Below are 23,217 nucleotides of genomic sequence, written 5' to 3' on the forward strand. Positions count from 1 at the left end.
GCTGTGACAGAAGGCTATAGACTGAGGGGCCTGAAAACAATAGGATTTCACTTCTCAGCTAAGGCTGAGGAGTCCAGGAGGAGGCTACAGCTGATTCAGCATTCAGTAAAGGCTGGTTCCTCCCTGCTTCCTCACATGGCAGAAGGATAAGCCAACACCCTCCGGCTTTTCTAAGGCCGTTCACTACTTCAGAGATAAGGGTTCCACCCCTACAGAAGCCCACATCCCAATCCATCACCATAGGCTTTAGACTTCGGAGGGAAATGGAGGGGTGGGGTGAGGTGGGGTGGGTAGGGGGGGTGGGGGTGGGGGTAACACACATTCAGAGCCCAGCAAGCAGCCGTCAGCCAATTCCTTTTTCCGGAAGCCTCGTTTGAGTTCCCAAAGGTGCTGTGTCCTACCACCCCTTTACTGGTCAGGCTAGGTTCCCTGAGGCAGGTTTTCATCTACGGCTGCTGGTTATCTTGCCGCTGCTCTCCCTAGTCCACGTTGAGCGTCTTAGCTGCTCCCACAAGTGAGACACCTCTCCCAGTGGCCTCTGTCTACCCGCGGAGTCCCAGCATTGGCCGCGCAATACGACAAGACATCTTACTTGGACATGTATTTATCTTGTCCGCACGGGACTAGGGCAGTTTGGTGAGTGTAGTCCATCTTTCTCTTCTCTTTTCATCAGAAGAAGAGGCCTGTAATCGAAAGGAGAAACCAGGGTTTAGAGCCAGGTTGTGACCCTGGTGGAGACAGAAGGAGACAAAATCAGCTGGAATGGCTCTCCTTCCCCCAGATCCACAGCCAGAGCTGATGAGATGCCATACTGCCTCCCGCTGGCCTCACGCCCTAAAAAAAACACCCACAGGAAAGAAAGAGCATGACCTCTGCCCCAGCCAAGGAAAATAAGGAAAACAAAGTTGATCCCAAGGATGGCCAATGAGTCTTCTCTCTGAAAGGACATCTGCCACATGGAACAGAGTCTCATCTGGCAGGGACATCCCAAAGTCTACTGAAGTTGACCTAGGACAGGAAACCACCTGAAATGTCCAAATAAAGCCAAATAAAGCAGTACAGCACAGCTCCGTGAGTGCCACTGGAGTGCAGAGTGTGAAGGCAGCTTCATTACTTGGGAAAACAAGTAATGAATTAGGAAACTCGGTCTCATTCTTTAATTTCATGTCACAGTAACATATGCATATGTCTACACAGCCCACGCATATGAAAGCATATATTCAAATCTGCTACATAATATGCCAGGCTAGCAGCTAGGTGTCAGCGACACTGCTAATGACAGCACTGTGCAGCTAGACCACCTTGACATGTGCAGCTGGACTGTGCTCTGTTGTGGGTCTAGCCTTCACCCACTGACATGTGCAGCTGTTGTGGGTCTAGCCACCCACTGACATGTGCAGCTGGACTGTGCTCTGTTGTGCTAGCCTTCACCCACTGTGAGCTGTTGTGGGTCTAGCCTTTACTCACTGACATGTGCAGCTGGACTGTGCTCTGTTGTGGGTCTAGCCTTCACCCACTGACATGTACACCTGTTGTGGGTCTAGCCTTCACCCACTGACATGTGCAGCTGGACTGTGTTCTGTTGTGGATCTGCCCTCTACCCCAGAAGATGCTTGCCAGTCTCCCTGCTCCTCTTTCTGCTTCAAAATCAATAGCACAGCCCCAGGCATCACTATCACAAAGGTGTCTAACACTGAGTACGGTGGCCCAAAGCAAGAAGGGTCATGAGTTTGAGGCCAGCCCAGGCTATGCGGCAAGTTCTGGACAAACGTAGACTACAGTGAGATTATGTGCACAAAAGAAGAGCCGAGTCTCTAGATATTACTTAGTGCCCCCTGTAAATGAGTAGTGCAAAGTGTTTCTCAGTAGTGACACCACTGGCCTCCCCCCTCTCCAAATATTTTATTAAGAGAATTCCCAGGGCTAGAGAGATGTCTCAGTAGTTAAGAGCATTGGCTCTCTTCCAGAGGACCCAGATTGGATTTCCAGCACCCACATAGAAGCTCACAACTGAATAAAACCCCAGTCCCAGGGGATCCGATGCCCTCTTCTGGCCTCTGTGGATACTGCACACACTCAGTGCCCAGATACACATGTAGGTAAAATACTTCTACACATCAAATAAAAATAGATAAATGTCAAAAAAAGAAAACAAAAGGAAAAAAACATTAAAAAGTAAAAATGACAGCAGGTAAGGCTTGGCTGGTGGCTAGCCTATCCTCACCATTTTACTATACATACTTGCTTTGGCAGGTGCCTATTCTGCCTTCCTGACAGTTACCAACAACCCTGTTATTTCTGAGGCACCACAGGCACCAGGCACCTTCCCTGACACACTTCAGCTTGTCTATCATTAAACTGAATTCACTGTTTCGTGGGAACAAAAGGGGCCTGCCCTGATCATACCTTGACTTTGACTCCAAGAGAACTGAGCCAAACTTCTGACCTGCAGACCTGTCAGACAATAAATCTATGTTGTTTTAAGGCCCCAGGTCTGGGTGATTTGCTCCAGCAACTATGGGAAATGAATAAAAGGCTTCCTCAGCCAGAGTGAGAGGCATAGCCCATCTGTGTACCCAACAGTGGGACCCTTAGGACACAGTGGGGTCTGAGTTCTAAATATTTGTGTTTTCCCAAAAACCTAGCATAATCTGACTATAAAAACAAGTAAGTACGTACTGTGCAGAAAGAAGAGAAAGCAACAGGTCAGGCAGACTGTTTAAAAAGCTTTCCTTTCCTTTTTAAGTGGTTGTTACTCTTATCTAGCAAACACCCCAAAAGTCCTCTTCCTATGCGCTTGCAGGTTTCCACATTCCATTAGCATTCACTGTGTGCCTAGCTGTGCAAAGCAAACAGTTTCCCGGCTCTCAGTGTGCAGGATGGAGAGACGGAGGAGTAAAGAGTTCTGTCAAGGGAGGGCAAGACCGTGGTGGCCCACAGGAAGGACACGTCTGAGTTTAGGTTGGGTTCTGGGGGCCAACTGGATTCAGTGACACACACACACACACGCACGCACGCACGCACGCACACACGCACGCACGCACACACACCCAGGTGTCACTGGCAAGAGGATTATGACATCAGTACAGGATAGATGTGTCCAGGCAGGAGCACACCTGTTGTGGAATATTAGTTAAAGATGTGTTACATTTGTTTATGCTGTGGAACATTTGTTTAGTGAGGCAAAGATGTGTTACATTCTTTTATGTTGCATTTGCTTAACTCTGTGAAGCTGTGTTACTTTGTCTGTCTAAAACACCGATGGGTCTAATAAAGAGCCGAATGGCCAATAGCGAGGCAGGAGAAAGAATGGGTGGGGCTGGCAGAAAGAGAGAGTAAATGGGGGGAGAAATCTGGGAAGAGATGGAGGAGTGAGAAAAGGAGAGGAGGATGCAGGGGTGGGGGTGGGGGTGGAAAGGGGTGGGGCAGCCACCCAGCCACAGAACCAGACACGGAATAAGAAGGAAGGAAAAGGCCCTTCTCTGTTCTCTCCTCTGTCCAAACTATCTCTCTTTTCCTCTCTCTGCTCTCTGCACATGCTTCCCTTCAGGCCTGGTTCTTTTGTCCTCCGCCCTTCCTCCTAATAAAGCTCTGATACTGGGGGGGAGGGATAAGAAGGAAGGAAAAGGTATACAGAAATAGAGAAAGGTAAAAGCACGAAGACAAAAGATAGATGGGATAATTTAAGTTAAGAAAAACTGGCAAGAAACAAGCCAAGCTAAGGCCAGGTGTTCATAAGAAAGAGTGAGACTCCAGGTGATTCATCTGGGAGCTGGGTGGTGGGCTCCCCAAAGAGCCAAAGAGTAAAAAACAACCAACAACACACACCCTTTGTACAAGAGGGGAGTGTGAGCCTCTGAGTTAGAACAGATAACATCACAAGAATGGAGAGGGTTAGGGCAAGCTTCCAGGGAGCCCAGCCAAGAGAGTGGGCAGAGGGAGAGGAGCCCCTTGAGGACAGGGGAAACAAGAGATGTGGTGTTCTGAAAGCCTTTAGAACAGGGTGTCCAACAGGGTGATAGTGGAGCCAGGAGCTGGTGGTGAAGTCCAGGGAACAGACAGACACTTGGAGCCTGACTGGAGCTACATGGGAGTCGTAGGGGACCTTGGTCAGAGTCACTCTATAGGCAGGTTCCAGGGAAAATCAGATTAATGGTAAAGAATGAGACTGGTCACCAGCTCTTTTCTCACCTCAAACACAGAGGAAGTAATATTTTATTCTTTTCTTTGCCTAATTCTGCTCTTCTCTCCATTATTGGTTCTTCTGAAAACGCTTATCCCCTCTATCCAGTACCATTCATCCATCCTCTGATCTATTCATCCCCCCAACCACCCATCATCTCCCCACCCACCCTTCTATCCTCCTATCTGTCTCTACCTATCATCCTTCTCTATCTATCTATCTATCTATCTATACATCCTCCCATCCATCCATCCATCCATCAATTCATCCATCTTCCAAGCGTCATACTATTTTCACCCATAATTTCCATCCCTTATTTTCTTTGGAATTATTTAGCTGGTCTCTAACTCACCAAGTGTATCTTCTATAAAGCTCTCTTTGTTCATTGCCTCCATCATAACCTATAATTTAGTAATTTTGTTTTGCATCTGAAAGCAATCTACCCTGCTCTTCAGACAGTTCCCTTTTGATACCACATCCTCTTAAACCTACTGGGAATACCAATTAGAGAATAGAAGGTTTCCATGTAGTTATTAAAATCTACTTGATACTAGAGGCAAAATAGGCAGATCAACCAAACAATACACATCCAGAATTAGACCCAAATAGATCTGGAAACACAGAATGTGAGCAGCATCTTTAAATAACAGAGAAAGACACAGTAACCAAAAGTGTCATTAGAGGGCTGGCTGGCCTTTGGAGAGGGAAGAGGTGGAGATGGCCTTCCACCGAAAGATTATACATGCACAGGAATTTAAATATTAAAATCATAAAATGGTGAACGAATGATAAGTGTATGTTAAACTAGATATGAGGAGAAAAAAAAACCTTTTTCAGTCAAGACTCAAAATTCAGAAACATAATAATTAAAAAAAAAAACTATCAAGGTTTTCAACTTCCGTTTAGAAAAAAAAAATTTTTAACCCCATAGGAAGTCAAAAGGCAATAGGAGGGAATATTCACAATGCATACGACAAAGCGCTAACATCTTTAACAGACAAAGGACTTTATCAATTCAAGTTATTCATAAATCTTTGAAAATCTTCCACCCCTCTTGGGACCATTTTTACCTGCCAGATTAACAGAATCAAGTCACCTGGCAGCCCCAATTGTAGAGACTCTCCAGGGCCTCACACTCTTTCCGGCTACATGGCAAGCTCACCACGGCACAGCCAAAAATGGTCTGCTGTTCTCTCTGGGTAAGAAGTCCGCCCTTCGGACTCACGCTAGGCCACCCTGTTTCCTCTGGCCCGCCTTCTCCTCCTCACATTTCTTTTTCTTGTTTTTACGCTTCGTGGAGTGTAAAGAGAATACTTCTGCAGGCTACCATGCTGTTGCAGGACCCAGCATCTCCTTACCATGTTTCCGGGATCTGTATCTCTCTCCACAGAGTTTCCAATCATCTCTCCAGATCCCCAACTACTCCCAATCAGCTGGAAAGATAAAGCTAAGTTCACACACACACACACACACACACACACACACACACACACACACACACTGCAGGGCAAGCCCCAGAGGCATCGTAACAGTGGAATGAAGTTTAGAGTTAAGTTCCTGACAGGAGGAGGGCCAAAGGAAGATGGCTGGTGGAGTTGAAATGTGGGTTCCATTGGAGACTTCCTCCAAGGGTTACCCACAGTTTCTATGCCTTTGAAAGAGGGACATGGCAGCTCCTGTCTTCCCTGTTATTATCTAGAATTTGTAGGTTGCTGTACTCCAAATGCCTTGGAGGAATCATTTACAAGCATCATGTCCCACAATGCCTTGGGACCAAACTGGGGGTTGCCATGTCTTTGTAGAAAGACAAGAAGAAAGACAGAGGTCACATCAGCTAGGCGCATCACATCCTAGGTACAGGGCAGAAACTCCTTGACTTTGCACAGTGAGAAAAGATGGAAGAGAGGGGAAAAGAGAGAGAAGAAAAGAGAGAAAGAGGGAAGGAGAAGGGACAAGAAAGAAAGGGCAAGCAGGGTGTAGAGGCGCACGCCTTTAATCCTGGCACATGGGAGGCAGAGGCAGGAAGATCTCTGTGAGTTCAAGGCCAGCCTGGTCTATGTAGAGAGTTCAGGTCAGCCAGGACTTCATAGAGAAGCCCTGGAAAAGTGAGAGAGAGAGAGAGAGAGAGAGAGAGAGAGAGAGAGAGAGAGAGAGAGAGAAGAAGAGAAAAGAGAGAGAGAGTGAAAGAGAGAGGGGGAAGAGGGAGGGAGAGAGAGAGGAGAGGGGGGGGGGGAGAGAGAGAGAGAGAGAGAGTGAAGAGAGGGGGGGGGGGGAGGAGGAGAGAGGGGGGGGGGGGGAGAGAGAGAGAGAGAGAGAGAGAGAGAGAGAGAGAAAGAGAGAGGGAGAGGAGAGAGAGAGAGAGAACAGAATTCACCCAAACAATTACTAACATGGAGCTGCTCCTTGGCAGTCTAAACCTTTGCCTCTACTAACCCTCTGTGAACAGGGATATCACCACACAGGACTTGTAAGTCAGAAACTAAGGTAAAGACTGAATGTCCCCTAAATACAGAGCATGTCTGCTAAGATATTTGGAAATGTGACTACAGTTGGACACAGGCTGCCCAGGCGCCACACTGAACTCACCATGAGACCACCAACCAGTCAGATTTCCCTCTGGTACTGGTTTCATTTATTAGCAGACTGTTCTGGATTCTCCTTAGCACTCTCAAACTCCCATATCATGCCACCCAGTTGTCAGAGGGGCCTAGTTTGTCCCAAATGGAGAACAATCATGACTTCCTGCCTGCTTGCTTTAAAAATACATCAAGGTCACACCACACCTTCCCTCCCTAAACCCAAGAGAATGTCCCTCCAAAAGATATTTCTTTGGTCATTGACCATGATCACAGCTCAACCACAGAGAAGCTTCTGGGTCTGCTTTTCATCTTCAACTCAGACCCAGGCAAGCTCCTGTGTTCTCTAAATCCTAATCCAAATTTCCCTTACCTTCTGAGCTAACCCAGCCACCTCTGGCCAGGACTGTGCTGGAGGAACAGGCTCTCACCCTCGGCTTGCCCTTCCTTACAGTACTTAACAGCTATGATACAAAAAACCTGGTGGGCCTTCTTCACCCTCTTAGGCCAGCTGCTCCCATCCTGAGCCCTCCCTTGCCCAGATTCCCAGGAATGATCACCCCTGCAATGGAGAGCCTGGACTCAACTGCAGCCATGAAGGAGAACTTGCTCTCAGGGTGAGGGATTGATTCCCTTGGGGTTTCTTCCAGAGAAACATGTGACTGGGCTGGCAGGGGAGGAAGCTAAGGGGTGATGCTGATTCCCTTGGAGGCAAGCAGTTGCTTGCTCCCACAGGGGCCCTGGAGTGTGAAGAACAGCACGGAATTGTCCAGGGACATCAGTGCTATCGCTAGCCAAAAGCCCCGCCCCCTCCGGGGAGGAAGAGCGACCTCCCAGGCATCCCATGCATGAGCCAGTCTCAGGATTGGGACAAGCTAAGACATACGTGGGTAATACACTCAGCATGCAATATTAAAAGGGGTTGGATGGTACCAGCAATATCACCACATCCCAACAGGCACTTTTAGAAACAGCTTTGTCTAAAAGGCACGCACTCCTTGTTTGAGATCAGGAATTAGATACTGTATAAAAGCTGGCGTTTCTGCCTTCATTGTGCCTGACTTTGGGTCAAACTCACTCTAGACTCTGCACGAGCCTGCTAGCCACTCAGGAGGTCTGACCACCTAGCTCACCCCTCTTCAAGGCTGAAGGCACAGAAACAAGTCGTTGTCCGAAACCTGCAGTCACTGTGGATTCTAGGAATAGCAAAAGCCTCACAGATGGGCCACCCTGGGAGGGTAACAGCCATCTGTAGGAGATGTATCCTAAAGCAACCACTCTGAACCCCTCAAGTCATGACCACCACAAGGACCAGAACCCAGACAGTGGTCAACCTCACAACAGACTGCTTGATGATGCAGACTTTTGCCATTACTGGTCTTCTCTTTAAGTGGCGTGGTGGGATGGTGACCGAGCCCAGCCAGTCAGTCATGGCTGCAGAGCCAGGTTTTTGCCCTAAAACTCTGGTTACGACACCAACCCATGTCTGGAATTAAATATTCCTGGCTCGGCTGTGGTAAAACAGCTGTTCCCCCAAGGCAGGCCTGGTGCTCTGAGCAGCCAGGTGGGAGGTTGGGGACAGACCTGCTAGCGATGACATTATCGTTGACCTTCCAAGAAGCTTCCCTCTTCCCTTCCTCAAGCCTCGCGCACAGGCATTTCCAGCCTCTCACACCAGGCTCCACAGAATCAGTGAGGGGCTGCTCAGGCCTGAGAAACTCACAGGCCCAGCTTCCCATGAGAAGGGCAGAGGCCAGGCCTCAAGAAACCCCTGGAGCTGAGAAAGGTCACAGCTCCCTCCAAAGACAGTGAGATCCTTCTCTTCTTAGTCCTGTTTCCTTCCAATGCTGGCGCCCTTACTCCCTGCGGTCAGGGAGCCCAGAAGTCCACTATGGTTCTGTCTTGGCCCTGAGACTGTCTCTCCTATTTGTCCACTGGAAAGACCCAGGAGAAGAAAAGCAGATACAGGACAGAAAGGCAGGACCCCGGTGGGACAGCCCACAGGGAGGCAGATGGAGAGTCCCTTTGGTAGCTGTTGCTCTTTTCCTTTCCTAACCTGTCTTCCTGGATGTGTGGCAGGAACCAGGCCCCAACCTATCCCCACCTCAGCTACCATGAGGGGACAGGGTAAGGTAGCACTCAGTGCCCAGCACCTGTGGGTCAGGGAACAGGACAGTGGAGGGATTATTTCCAAAAACCATGATGTCCAGGCCACAACGAAAACTGATGATTAGCAGCGTCTTTGGGAGCCTCTCCAGGTCAGACCAGCATAGATCCGGGGAAGGGCCACTGTGAAATCTGACAAAGAGCTGTGTAGTCCCAGGACAACACCAAATGTATTTCAAACAGGAAGGAGTAGGATTGTCTGAAAGAGAACTAAGCTGGTATTTAGCATCCCTCCCTGTGACTTGTGCTTCCAAAGAGAAAGGAGATGACAGAACATCTCTAGAGATTGTGATGTTCTGATGCACAGAGCTGGTGCAAACACCTCTTCTTGCAAACCAGAAGGGAGGAAGTCTGCCCCAGGCTCCGGCCTGATGCAAAGGAAATGCTTGCTAGAGGCCCCAGCTTCCCCTTTGGGGGCTGGTCTTTACCCCTCCTGTGTACCCCCCGCCCCCCGCAGCCCTCCCTGAGAGCAACTGCACAGTGCTTCAGACCACAGAGCTAAAGACTAACTAGTCAGTCAGGTCACCCAAGAGAATACAGGCTTTATGGAGGAGCTGGAGCAGAGAGGGGACCATGCCGGACCCTCTGTACTTCGGCACCCTCACACAGGGCAGGAAGAAGGGCAGAGGGCAAACAGGAAGCCCCAGTCGCCTGGCACCACTCAAGGAAGGAGACTTGAGCTGCGGGCTGAGGCCCTGCCAAGACCTACGGATGACAAGGGATTCCTGCCACACAGCGCTTCACAACTTTGCACGAGCAAATTCAGGTTTCAACACTTCGCCTTCGCCTAAACGCCTTGACCGATGCGGGGCCCACATCCTGGCCAGGCCATGTCCTTTCTGAGACTTGCTTACTCTCCACCCTTCCTCAGCTGACCTCCATCCTTGGCAGCTGGCACCTGAGTTCCCTGGCAGCGCACGGCACCACAGGGAGGGCTGGAGCTGAGCAGTGGTAAAAGCATCCCCCACAAAGCTTTACTCTTTAAACATTCCAGAATGCACTTCATTAGGAGAGAGCCTTGAGACCTCGGCAGTCATGATTAGACCCTGAGGTGGGAGCACATTGGGAAGTACAGTACATCTTCTGGCCACATCCGGTCCTGAGGAGGAGAGCATCGGAAGCATTGTGAATGCTACGAGAGAGAGATTAAAGGGGAAAGCAGAAGAGTTAGTCACCAAGGACCGCATTGGGGGGGGGGGGTGCGCAAATGGGGGAGGTGGGAGAGAATGCGAGATTCTGACTAGGAGGAAAATGCATTAACCCTGCACACCACAAAAGAAGCATCAGAGAAGAAATGAAAGGTCACACAGAGCCCAGTGTTCCTGGTGCAGTGCCTGGCTGAGACGGTCTCAGCAAATGAGATAGTACAGGCTGGGTCTGGCACCAGCCAGCAGAGGTTGGGAGTGTTGGGATAAGGGAAGATGGAAGGAGTGGTCCAGCAAACAGGCTGTAGGAGAGGCAGACCTGTAAGAGCCAGGCCCAGGGCAGAGCATAAAGACCCTTGTCCAGGACCGTGGGCCTGGCAGTCACAGCCACCGACCCTCAACCATAGCAACTGTCAAGAGAATAAACTACTTTTCTCCATCACAGGCCCCACATTCAGTCCCTCACTCCCACCCCTGCCCTCAGAAAGAAGCCTCCACTACTAGCAAAGGCACAGCTCCTATCCAGGCCACCTCACTCCCATGGGCCCCTGGGCAGATGCAGAACTGAGCCACCGCAGGGCGCTGGGCTGGGATTCCCCTAGCAGTTGGGCTGCAAAGGCCAGCTCCTTCCACACCACCTGGGCCTCTGACTCAGGCCCTGTGCTCACAATCAGGTCTGAATTCCCCCAGCACAGCTACTGCAGGAGATCTCAGGAAGTGAAGCTGAGGCCCCAAACACCTGCTTCCTGCTCCACACCAGCAGGGCTGGCCAAGCGAGTGACTGGAGCCACCCTGAGACACCTAGACAATCAGCCTGGCCAGAAGAACAGCAGCCTGTTTATAGAGGGACATCCCTCGGGCATCCGAAGGCTTCTTGGCCTTCTCAATGGATGTTTATGGAAGGAAAACTCAAGAGGCCCTTCATCTCTTATGAGGAAACAACAGCCGTGGTGCATACTAAAAAAAAAAGACCATGAAGGAAGTAAAAACTCTGTCAGAAAAGGCTGTGTGTGAGTGGATATGAAGGCACGGGTATAGGTGTGTAAGAGAGGGTGTGTGTAAAGATAGGCACGGCAGTGTGAGTGTGTAGAGTGTTATGGGATGTGAAATGAGGGTGAGAGAGCTGAGTGTGGTGTGTATGTATGGGTGTGTGTTAATGGGGGGTCCAGGGTAACACGTCAGTGTTTTTCCTTGTCACATCCCATTCAACACAGAAGCCCTGAGATAGTGGGATTTCTCGCACCAGCAAGTGGCAATCTGTTCTGGACATCTAGTGGCCCCTAGTCCAGTTAAGTCCTGACACTGGCTATCTTGGAGGCAGCACTGGCTCTCACAGGCTGGGGACTCAATGCCCTAGACCATCCCCTCTCTTCACAAGACCCAGAACCCGTGCTTCTGACCAACTGGGTAGCTACCAATCAGGATCCCACAACCCCTCCTCCGGTTTGGCTGATTTGCTAGGCAGGCAGCTCACAGAACTCAGGGAAGGGCTTATCCTGGCAGGCTGACTGTGAAGAGGCCTATCACAGAGGTTGTAGGTGAGGAGCACAGTGTGAGGTCTGGTGCAAGGCACAATAGTGCTCTAAATCCCTTTGAGCATGGAGACCTCCCTACATAGAGATGCCTGAAGCATCACAGCTGTACTGAAACATGATTGGACGAAAAGGGTGTGATCCAGGGTTTGAGCCCTGGGTGAGGAAAGCAAACAAGGCCCCATGCATCATGGCCTCTCTGTTCAGCAGCCCCCACTCCCCGCATATGGGCAAGACCACTCTGGACTCTCCTTAGAAACTGTGTCACCCACTGTAGACGAGGTAGATGAGAGAATCCAGACTGGCTCAAGGAGAGCAGAGTCTTAGGCTGCTGGTCCTCACCCCCCATTACATACAGACCCTGGAGGGAAGAGCTTCATCACAAGCCCATGGGGCAGTCCCTCTGTCGACATGCAGCGGGGCCTGTCACAGTGCACAGTGTACGTATTTCAGCCCCCCCCCACCCCTACCCCTCTACCCCCACCCCATGAACTAAAACTCAACCATGATAGAAATTTCCTGGGATTGGTTTGTCTCGAAGTGGTTCGGGGCTACTGCGGAGACGACATTGACCCCAGTTGAGTGCCTCAGAGGAAACACTCCTGACCTGCATTTCTCAAAAGCAAAGGCTATTTTATAGGGTAATTTAAAAATCTTCCCTAGAAGGTCAATTGAACTTCCTTCTGGCCCGGTCTTTGGTCCTTCCTGCCCATGGAGCTGGCCCCCAGCTCAGCAGACCCGCCAACTGACCCGAGCAGGTAGGGGAGGGAGGGCTGCCTCTGGTTTCCTCCCATGATAGGTTTCTGTGAGGACCACACATCCTGTTTACAGCGTGGTTTCCAAGTCACTGGCCACACTGAAACTCACCTCTGACTTCACATCCCCTTCCTGAAAGGGAACCCCACGCGGCTTCCTTTTTTGGTGCTAGAAGCTGAGAATCTGAACTTTGTATACCCGAAACTTGGGGTTTTCCTCTACTTTTTACCTGGGGTCAGGGTTGAAAGTCAAAAGCCAGGATGGCCAACTCCCTTTGTTCCCAGAGCCCACAGGTTCCCTGGACTAAGGGAAGGGCCTCCAGGCAGGCAGCCACAGCAGAGTATCTAACCCACCTCTTCACAAACATAAGGACCGACCATGAACACAGGAAAATTCAGCATCATACAGCCGATCTCCCAGCACCGAAGAAACTTCACATCTGGGGTTTCCATTGCATTCCAAGGGAAATCCTCCACAGCAGCATAGTCACACCTGCTCTGCTTGCCCTGTTATCAGCTGGCTAGCCCTACAAGGAAAATCAGCACCAGGAGAAACAGAGCCTCTTCTGGGTCCTCAACGGCTACCTCTATAGAATCAGCTTCACAGTTCCCTAAGTGCCTGGGATGTAAAAGCAGCTTCCCACCAGGCAGATGAAAAGGCAGAACCAGGTCCAGAGACTTCCCAAGAGGCTTCCCAGACCTACCTTTGATCAACGCAGTGAAGGCTCATGGGCCCAACAGGACCTCCCTTAGCAAGGATCTTAAGGCTTTCCTCCTAGAAAAGCATCCTGACCCATTCGGTGACCCTGGAGTACCCGAGGCTTCCCAGTCCTCGGCACCACAGCCTCCTGACCACCTTCACCTCAATTCCAGTTCAAAGTACACACATGTTTCCTGGAACTGCCCCTATACCACAGCTGTCCCTTCACTTGGCGCAGCAGAGTGACTCTCACCCTAAATGTCCCCCTGGTCAAGGTGATCCTGCATAGAACTTCATAAACAGGGTACCTATTATCTGCAGCTATTACTTAATTCCTCAGAATACCTGAAGCTTCATGGACCCCACCAACTAAAGTCCCCCTTGTGCCCCAGACCATGTAATCAAAGCATCAGCAGGCATACCCATGGTCACCATGAGAGGCAGTCAGCAAGTCCTGGTCAGCCACAGGGTTTGGGACACACAAAAGATGCTTAACATAGAAAAGTTGAGAGTCCATATTTAATGAAGTTGGTCTCAACAACCCCATCACTGAATCTCACTCACAAGAAGACATCTACTGACCCGATTTCCCGACTCACCACCCACACAGATAATCCTGGGGTAAGACAGTTCAGCTGCAAGGGCCTGAGGTACAGCAGCTCGCAACCATCAAACCCAGCTATCTCCAGCTCCCAGCCAAGAGCTGTACACCTCAGCTCCAACCATCTACTTCTGTCCTTCTAGGCTGAGATGGAGGTGGAGCATGACACCTGTCCCAGGTCAGGGAGAATGGCCAGGGCCCTGTGGCCCTGCATGCAATGAACCACAAACACCAAATACCACACCTCTCTCCCGGGGCCTTCCTTACTATTATATAAATAATATGCACATTTTGCTTGTATTTTTTTAAAATGTAGATAAGCAGAAAGCTTAATATGGAATAATAATCATAAGGGGACAAATATCAGAAGATCCCGCTTATACAGGGCCTACCTAGAACAGGCAAATTAAATTCATAAAGACAGCATGGAGAACAGCGGTAACCAGGCACTGAGGAGAGTGGGAAGGGAGTGACTATTGAAGGTTTCTACAGTGCCTGTTTAGAGTGGCAAATGGCCTACAAGATTACAAATGGATTTGCTGACACTGAATTGTACACATAAAAACCATCCAAGGGATAATTTTTATGGTTTTCAATGGGGCATTAAAAATGCAAAGTTATTCCATCTGGAAAAAAGAAGATTGGAAATCAAATTCTCCCAAAGTTCGGCCACATAGAGAGACCTGCCATCGGCACATTGCCGTCCATTCTTGCAGACACAAATCTGAATGGATGGCATGTTTCACAAAAGTAGTACCCTGCCTGGTAGCTTCCTTCTGAGAAATATATAGTATCTGTCCATGTTTACAGATGCACATCCATAACCTTTAGTTTGGAAGCCACATGATATTCCATACCATAATTAACTAACTTGGGATTGTAGGCATTGTAAACAATGACTCAAGGGATGTCCCCAAGCACTTGTCCAATTATAGCCTTAGTCGAGTGCTCAGTCAGGGGCTCCATCAGGAAGGCTGTCCAAGCAGAGAGAGTGAGCCACTCCAAGGATGTGAAAAACTGTCTTACAAAAACTCTGCTCTCCACATGCTCTTTCTTCAACTCCTCTTGGGTTCCTAAGAAACTGCACAGTGTTCAGGAAGTTAGACTGTCCTTTCCACAGAAGCCATCCTAACCTCCCTTCCCAGGCCTTCCCTGGCCTCACATATTTCATGGGCCATGAAGGGCAGGCAGGGTTATCCTGGGTCAATGTCCACTGAACTTCTTATCCAGCAGGAGGCCCTAGCACCTCTTGAGGGTGCCCAGGGATGCACACCTGTGAGGATGGACACATGCTTTTGGAAAAGCTTTCTGTTGTTCAAGATTTCAGTCTTGAGTAGACGTTTAAACCTCTCCTTAAAATGCAATGGACCCTTCCTAAGGAAACCCAGGGCTAGAAGGGAACCACCTAGGCCCTTGCCTTTGAGATGTGGAAGAAAGGCCCAGAAAGACTCAGTGTAAATGTCTCAATGACCAACTTAGGGCCCCAGGACTGTCTCGCATGGTGATTCAACCAAGTCAGAGCAAATTTTGGACACCCAGGACAGTCATAATATCCTCCCCGTCTCAGTGCGTACAATTGAAAGTGAGATGACTGGTATATCCCAGCTCGGCTGTGGCCAAAGGGGCCACACAACTCATGTCTTGACAACTCAGTGTCCAATGATGCCATGCTGATAGCTAAGAACCAGCCATAACAGAAATATTTACACTACAGAAACAGGCGAGCACCCCAAAGCAGGGCTTCCCCACACCCCGCTTCCGAGAGCTAGCCATTACAATGCTATGGTGTATCACTGATCACAACCTAGCTATGCACCCCCGAGATGCTGACCTCCATTTTCACACCTAACAGCTTCTCTTTCTGAGCCTAATCCCCCGTGTCCCACCATTGCACACACTCTCAGGTCCATCACAGCCTCCTTCGTATTCATCAGAGAACCAGGAAATGTTTTCCCGAAGCTTGAGGTGTGCCAGGCCCTTTTCTGATGGCTGGTGACAGTTCATTGTCTTCAGAATATCACTAGGGGATAGCTATCAGAATTTCCGTCTTATGAATTTTAAACTAAATTCTAAAGTCTATTTTAGGTGGAGTTCCCCCAGAAGCAGAGACAAGAATTCAAGTTCAAGTGTAAGGAGGATGGGTATATGAGACAAGAAGGGGGACACAGTGATGGATGGCTCAGTGGTTAAGAGCACTGGCTGCTGTCTGGGCCAGGTTCAATTCCTACCCCCTACACGGCAGTTCACAACCATGTGTAGCTCCAGTTCCAGGAAATCCAATGCCCCTATCTGACCTCTTCGGACACCAAGCACTCACATGGCGCACACACATACAATGCAGGAATTCACCTATACTCAGAGAATAAAAAGTCTTCAAAAGAAAGAAAAAAGAGAAAGAGTTATTCCTGGGAGCAGTTGGAAAAGTGTCCCAGGAAGGAACTTTAGAGACAGCACAGGACATGTCCCAAAGTAATCCCATCAGAGTGGGGGGGCTGGGGTGTACTTACAAAACCCCTCCCATTGGTCACTGGTAGAAGCCCAGGACACAGAAGGAGACACTGACCAGATCTACGACATGATCCACATCCTCCAGCTAGGAAGTAAAAGCATTATACTATAGCAAGGAGTACTTAACTAACAAACACACCTGAGTGCCAACCACTGGTAAAACCACACAGGGATGGAATACTTCGCCCAACACTTTGGGTTGACAGCCAAAGAGAACACACAGTATCTTTCTGTCAGCCATTCAGTGGGGAAGGGGGGACTTGGAAATCATTAGAAAAATGTCCTTCACTCTCTGGTTCAGCCACAGTTGTCTTGAGCAAGAGTCCACAGCAGCCCCAAACTACTAACCCAAGCAACTGCATCAAGTTGTGCTTTATAGGTTCTGGTGTCTTCGTCCAGAGATGATCAGCAGTGACCCGCTCTGTGGAGTCTAAGCATGTCCATGTTTACTGTACCCACTGCTCCATCCTCTACCCACTTCCCCCGACAGCCATGTCCTCTGAGGATACACAAACTGGCAATCACAGGCTTAAGGGGTGAGCTTACTCTGCCTTAAGGTCTTTAAAAAATTCTTCTGGGAGTTAGCTGGGCAATAATGGCATGTGATTCTAGCTTTTAGTCCCAGCATTTATGAGGCAGAGGCAGGAGGATCTCTGGGAATTCAAGGCTACCCTGGTCTACACAGTGAGTTTCCTGGACAGCCAGTGCTACACAGAGAAACAAAATAAAACAAAAACCAAACAACTAAAATAAAAACTTTGAGGAGTCAGGGAGGTGTTGATATGTGAGTGTGTCTGTCACTGGGGTAAATAAATGGAGCGCACTGTGAAGGGCATCAGGAAACAGCATGAAGGACTGCTTGCTGCCTTGGCATCATGCACACAGCTGGGGCAGCTCTCCGCAGCTGAGACTGGAGATCAGAGACAGGACATTTTCAGTTCCAAGCACAGGACAAGCCCAGGTTTTCACTGGAGGAGAGGAAAGGAGGCTTGGGCAGGCCCTAAGGCTGTTCTTAGGACAACCCACTCTCTTCCCTCTCTGCCTTTCCTTAGGACTCTGGCAGCCTCGCTCTGCATGATCCACCTCCATCTCCTCCCAGGCTGGGAGGACACTTCCTGCCTAAGAATCCCAAAGAGGACTAAAAGCAGCAGTCAGCTCAGGTTCTTTTGTGATTGGACAGAGGGTCTCCTTTCTGGCAAGTCCCAGAGTCCAGCCTGAAAGAAGTAGTGGAGAGATGCCAAAGTACCGCCTGGGCATCTCTAGCCGGGATCTTTAGCCATTCCCAAAGAACTTGTGCACAGAACCAGACAAGGAGCCTGACTCTGAGGCACCAGGAAAGAAGCCAAAGTGAAACCAGCGGGCCTCTGAGATGCTGCAGACCGACCCAAACATCAGAGTGAGGAAGAAAACGGAAAACAAGGTGTGGCATCCGCTGCCCTCCCCCGAAAATACCACAAAATAGAGTCACATCGGGCACCTCTAAAGAGAAGCCACACTGAGATGGAGAGAAGTGTGCTTCCGAGGTCAGGGGCTCAGCGACATCGCCCTGGGCCAAGTGGGGATGATGCTGGCAGCAGAAACCACAGGGGCAAGTACAGAGAGAGCATGCCCTGGCCACCCGGGCCACCCCACAGGTGCTGGCATGGGGACCTCGGATACCCTAGTCTTCCAGTTGGGTTTCACGAGGCTACTTCTCCTCATTTGTGTTTGAACCCCATATTTTGTTGTGTTCCTGCAGCACGCTTCTATTTGTTAACGAGGGGATGGGTGTGGCTTCCCACGACTTCCCACCATTGCACAGGCAATCTCAAATACTACCGGTCCATACCCCCAGGTGGCCAGGCAGACCACACACTTGTACTAGCGCCAGAAACAGGTTTCTTTGCAGACTAAGGTCATCTCTCCAAGCTCAGCCATCGTTTGATGCTCCCCTCTGCCTTCCGGAGACCCGTTAGACTGCAGCAGGTCCCAAGCATCAGGCTTTTGTCCAAAGGAGAAAACTGTCCACACTCAACAGCCCCACTCTAGGCCTCTGAGCTCAAATGGGCACCGCTCAGGAAGACACCACAGTCAGTCCCCTGGGACAGAAAAGAAGAAAGGAAGGGAACAAGGAAGAGAAGGGGGGCACTCTTCTCAAACTCAGTATAGCTTAGCCACGGAGGATTAACCCTCAGACCACCTGTAGGAAAAGTTTCCGCTTAATAAATGTGGATCGAAAGTATGACAAATCAACCTCAGATTCCTCGTTCACATGCTCTTCAGAAAGGGTCCCCTGGCTGCATCTGGCAGCTGGGTTATAAGAACCGTGATTCGAATTCTTTTCTCCCACCGCCCCAGGACCAATACCGCAGAACAGAGACTGCTCTCACAAGTTGTCATTTGTCCACCGCTTCCTCACGCAGGAATCCTCCTCTTGGGGGTGCTTGCTTACCATAACCCTGGCCTCTGCCCTCAGGGAAAAGTGGCTCTAATCCCCTGGTTTCCAGACGTTTGGGACTAAAGCGCGCGCAGCGTAATGAAGCCTGGCTCTGAGCTTGCCACTGAAGCACAGGGGTGCTGTGGCCGGTCCAGATCCGTGCCTGTCAGGACACCCCCACTCTGCTGTCTCTAGGACGCTCTCGGGGTAGAGCTGGGTACAGAGTAAGCACTCTAGATGCACAAATGGCGAGGCCGCCTTTTGAAAGCACCTGCCTAGCTCGGCCTCCAGCGACCTCAGGCACCAGCTCTGGAGGGGACATGAAACCCGGGAGCGGGAAGTGAGCCTAAGCACTGCGCGCTTTGAAACTCTGAAGGCCAAGGCGGACCGGGCTGGTCCCGGCCGGTCCCGGCCGACCACACGGCCCTCGCCCTGGGAGCCAGGGGGCGCATTACAGTCCGACCCTCCCCTAAGCTACCCAGGCCTGCACCTGCTGTCCAGCTCCGCTTCAACAGGGAGTTCGGGACACCCTGCTCCGGGAAGGGGGCACTCTCCTGCCACTGCATTTGGTGTCGACCCCAGAAAAGACCTCAAGGGGTCAGAGCGGCAGGATGAACTCCAAGCCACAACTTTCTACCCGGGGAAAGCGAGTGGGCTGGGGCGCCCGTCTGCTCTGCTCCTGGGACAGACCGCATGCCTAGGACCACCTTGTGGCTCCGGGGAGGGTTGGCGAGCGGGGACAGGAGAGACTCAGTGGCCGGGCCAGGCCGACCAAGGGCCTATGTGGGAAAACTTTGGACTGGGTAGGGGGAGACAGGACCCCCGGCGCCCGCACCTTGCGTCCGCATCCCTCGCCAATACCCGGCTCCTCGCGCCCCACGCCTGGTGTCTTGCCTGCGTCCCGGGCCAGCTGCATCCGCGCGCGCCGCAGGGGTTGGAAAGTGGGGGCGCCGCTGCGGGGGTGGGGGGTGTTCCAGCGTGCTTGGCCAGCGATCCGCGAGACCCGCTCGCTCGGGCCGGGCTGGGCGGCGACAGCGCGGCTGGGGGCGGGCGCCCCGCCCTCCTGGTCCCTCCGCCCCGCCTCCCCAAGCTCTGCCTTTATCTGCCGATCCTTGACCAACCCACTCGTCACCCTTGCAGCTCTCCTCTACCCACCCCTCTTCTCTCGCCTTTCTTCCCTCCTCTCCCTCCCCTCTAGGGGGCGGGGCTTCTCCCCTCCCAGCAAGACAGACAATGCTGTGGCTTCTCGTTGCCGCCCCCCCTCCACTCCAGCTCGCGCGGGCTGCCCGCCTTTCCACCGGACCGGCTGGAGTGAATGAGGAGGGGGCGGAGGGCGTGAGTGAAGAGGATAAGGTGGCTCCTCTCACCCCACTGCGCCGGCCCTCTCCAAGCGGCATGGAGATTTGGCCCAGACTCTTAGACTCGCCTGGCACAGTGACAGTCAGTTCCAGGGAGCAGCCCGCCTAGAGAATGCAGATTTCCTAGCAGAGGATGTGCAGTTGGTGGGGTGGGGTGGTGTTTCTTTTCTAACACCCGGGCTCGTTACCAAAAGGGTTTGAGCAGCTAAAGGGCTAAGTGGGCCCCCTTCGACTTCGCAGGCCGGCAGACGTGACAGTAATGTGAAGGAAGTCAAGTTTCTTTGTCCATCCCCCGCCTCCTCCTCTTCTCCATCTTTAGACCTCAGGGGAACCTAGTGCATAGGAGGAAGCACCCAGCTGCGGATTCTGTAACCTCTCACCAAAATTCTATACATCCTCAACCTTGCAGTGGGTCCCCAACCGAAGGGGAAGGGGAAGATAACCTCGCAGTTAAAGAAAGGGTAGCCAAATCCCCAAGTGCGGACTAGCGCATCCTGGAAGCCTGGAAGCCAGATATTCTCTGCTAAACTCATTGTTTGGATCTTGGAATGTGTCTCCCATAGAAACAATGTTATAAACGGCGATCCTTTCCCAGGCCAGCCACAAATTTGCTGAACCCAAAGCGCAGCTGTGGGGTGGTGCTGGAAACGGCCCACTATACTGAACAAGAAGGCTACTGATCAGCTTTTCTACTGTGGAAAAAAAAAATAGATAAATGCATCTAGTTCCTTCCCCTTGAGCTATAAACACAAACCTGCTCCACTAATTTCTCTCCCTGGAGCCATTACTGTGTATTAGGTAAGTGCTTTCCTTTGCAGGTGTCAGGACCCCAGGAGGAATGTACCCTGAGGACATGGGCGTTTCTTGGGTTAGAACTGCTTCGAGAACTGAGTAAATCTCCAGGAAGCCTTCTCCCAGGGCTCTTCTTCTCTTCTAACCTGGCCTTCCATGACCTCAGAAACGGGACAAAGGGTACCCATGACTACTAACAGTAGGGCTCTGGCTTTGCTCTTCAAGACGATTGCGAGGCAGTGCTAGAACCCCATTGAGTCGAGTAGCCATCTTATAACCAATCATTGGGCTTCCCACCAGTTAGGGGTACACTCCTAATACCAGAAATACTGATCCTCGGCCCTGTTTAAATCCAAATCTGCCAGGCCAGGTGGCATACACCTATAATCCCAGTGCTTGGGAGGCTGAGACAGGACTATGAATTTGAGATCATCCTGTGCTACATAGTGAGACCTTTAAAAAAGCACCTCAGCTTTTTCTGAGTCACTGGAAACCCCGTTCTAATGGTCTTTTCCCGTATTGAAGCCACAGGAGAGAAGAATGGTTCCTCATCCTTCCAGAGAAGACAGAAGTGTTGCAGCTGGGCTGGAGGTACTATTTCTCAATAGGAAACATGCATTGGATTTTACCTTTCAACATTGCAGATTGTCACATGCTAAGACGGAAGGTTTACTGCCTGTGAAAGCAGCAGAGGAACATTGTCTAAAAGAAACTGCCCAATAAAAATGGTACTAAACCCGACAGTGGTGGCGCTTGCCTTTAATCCCAGCACTCAGGAGGCAGAGGCAGGTGGATCTCTGTGAGTCTGAGGCCAGCCTGGTCTACAGAGTGAGTTCCAGACAACCAGGACTGTTTCACAGAGAAACTCTGTCTCGAAAAAGCAAAAAACAAGAGAGAGAGAGAGAGAGAGAGAGAGAGAGAGAGAGAGAGAGAGAGAGAGAGGAAGGAAGGAAGGAAGGAAGGAAGAAAGGAAGAAAGGAAGAAAGGAAGGAAGGAACCAAATACTGGGGATGTAACTCAGAAGGAAATCATGTGCCTATCATGGGTAAGGCCCTGGGTTCCTCACAAGAGCCATGGTATGAGTTTAAAATTTCTAATAGCCATAAATACACAATATAAATAAATAAGTCATAAACACATAAAGAAATTATTCATGAAATATTTTACATTTGATTTTTATAGTAAGGATAAAATGAGTATGTTTACACTTCAGTACATCATAATTTAGATGCTAAATTTTCATTAAAAATTTCTCCCTGGGTGGTGGTGGCACAGGCCTTTAATTTCAGCACTCGGGAGGCAGAGGCAGACAGATCTCTGTGAGTTCGAGACCAGCCTGGTCTACAAAGTGAGTTCCAGGACAGCCAGGGTTGCACAGATAAATCCTGTCTCAAACAAACAAACAAAAATTCTCATTTGGATTTATGTATTTAGGAACATATATATATATATATATATATATATATATATATATATATATGAATTAATAAAGAGGTCATGAATTTGAAAGAGAGTAAGAAATTATATGGGAGGGTTAGTATGGAGAAAAGGGAAGGAGGAGATGATGTAACTTTATAATCTCAAAGAATAAAAGAAGAAAAAATTCTCAACCTGTAGTTATACTTTCTAAATTCTAGTTGGAAAAGTAGGCTCACAAACCTAAGTAGGTCAAATATACTTAAAACATACCTAGCAACTGCACTGAGAAGCAATATCTAAATTTTAATATATGAGTTTTGAGTAAATAAAAATTCAGTTCCTTAAGAATTTGATCAGCTGTGGCGGGTGCACACCTTTAACCCCAGCAGAGGCAAGGCGATCTGTGTTCAAGGTCAGCCTGTTCCACATAGTGAGTTCCAAGCCGGTCAAGGCTACAGTGTGAGACTCTATCTCCAAAAAGAAAAGAAAATAGAAAAAAGAAAGAAAGAAAGAGAGCATAAGCCAACTCAATAGCTACATGTGACTTTCAGAAGCCTCCACAGCAGGATGGCACAGGGCTGGTGGCTTCCATCGCGGGTGAGGAGGCCCTCTGATGTCATCAGCAAAACACAGGCAGAGATGTAGAACACCCACAGAAAGAAAATCGTTTTTCCAGTGTCCTATAGCTCTCGCTCTAGCATCTGGAGAGGTGGTGTGCCAGGAGATAGGAGGATATGCTCCCCAAGATTACGCGGGGGAGGGCCTGGGTTTAGCTTACTGGGATTACCATAAATCCCAGGGTACCGCAGACGTGCCAAAGTTGGAGCAAAGGTAGATTGTGAGGCTCAGGTTAGACCTGGGTGCAGGTCACTTACTTAGGACCCAGAAAGCAAGGATGAGGAGAGGACAGTGGGAGTATAGACAGGAGAGGAGCTGCCGGGGTGCATGAATAGACAAGTTACGATTGCCGTGGGCTTCGAGGGCTCAAGTCCTCAGGGTAAATACACCTCGGAGCTGTCCACTCGGAGGCCGGGGGACTGGGCGGTTTCTGGAAAGCTGACCATTT

General features: G+C 50.1%; 1 protein-coding gene across 3 annotated transcripts in view; it reads right to left on the reverse strand.

The window, feature by feature from the left end:
* Window positions 1-19,660, reverse strand: part of Rassf2 (Ras association domain family member 2) — a 50,959-nt gene extending 31,299 nt beyond the window's left edge. For 2 of the 3 annotated variants that reach the window (XR_005091408.1, XM_028878613.2), the window contains exons 1-2: window positions 19,418-19,660; window positions 593-683 (exon numbers count right to left, since the gene is read on the reverse strand). Coding sequence is in view for 1 of the 3 variants with exons in the window: in XM_028878613.2 (XP_028734446.1) it covers window positions 593-651 (59 nt within the window). In the remaining 2 variants the exon portion in view is untranslated. The remainder of the gene's footprint in view (window positions 1-592; window positions 684-19,417) is intronic. The other variant, XR_005091409.1, reaches the window with a different exon arrangement.
* Window positions 19,661-23,217: the final 3,557 nt, after the last annotated feature.

This window comes from Peromyscus leucopus, chromosome 4, assembly GCF_004664715.2.
Source record: "Peromyscus leucopus breed LL Stock chromosome 4, UCI_PerLeu_2.1, whole genome shotgun sequence".
NCBI classification, from domain to species: Eukaryota; Metazoa; Chordata; class Mammalia; order Rodentia; family Cricetidae; genus Peromyscus; species Peromyscus leucopus.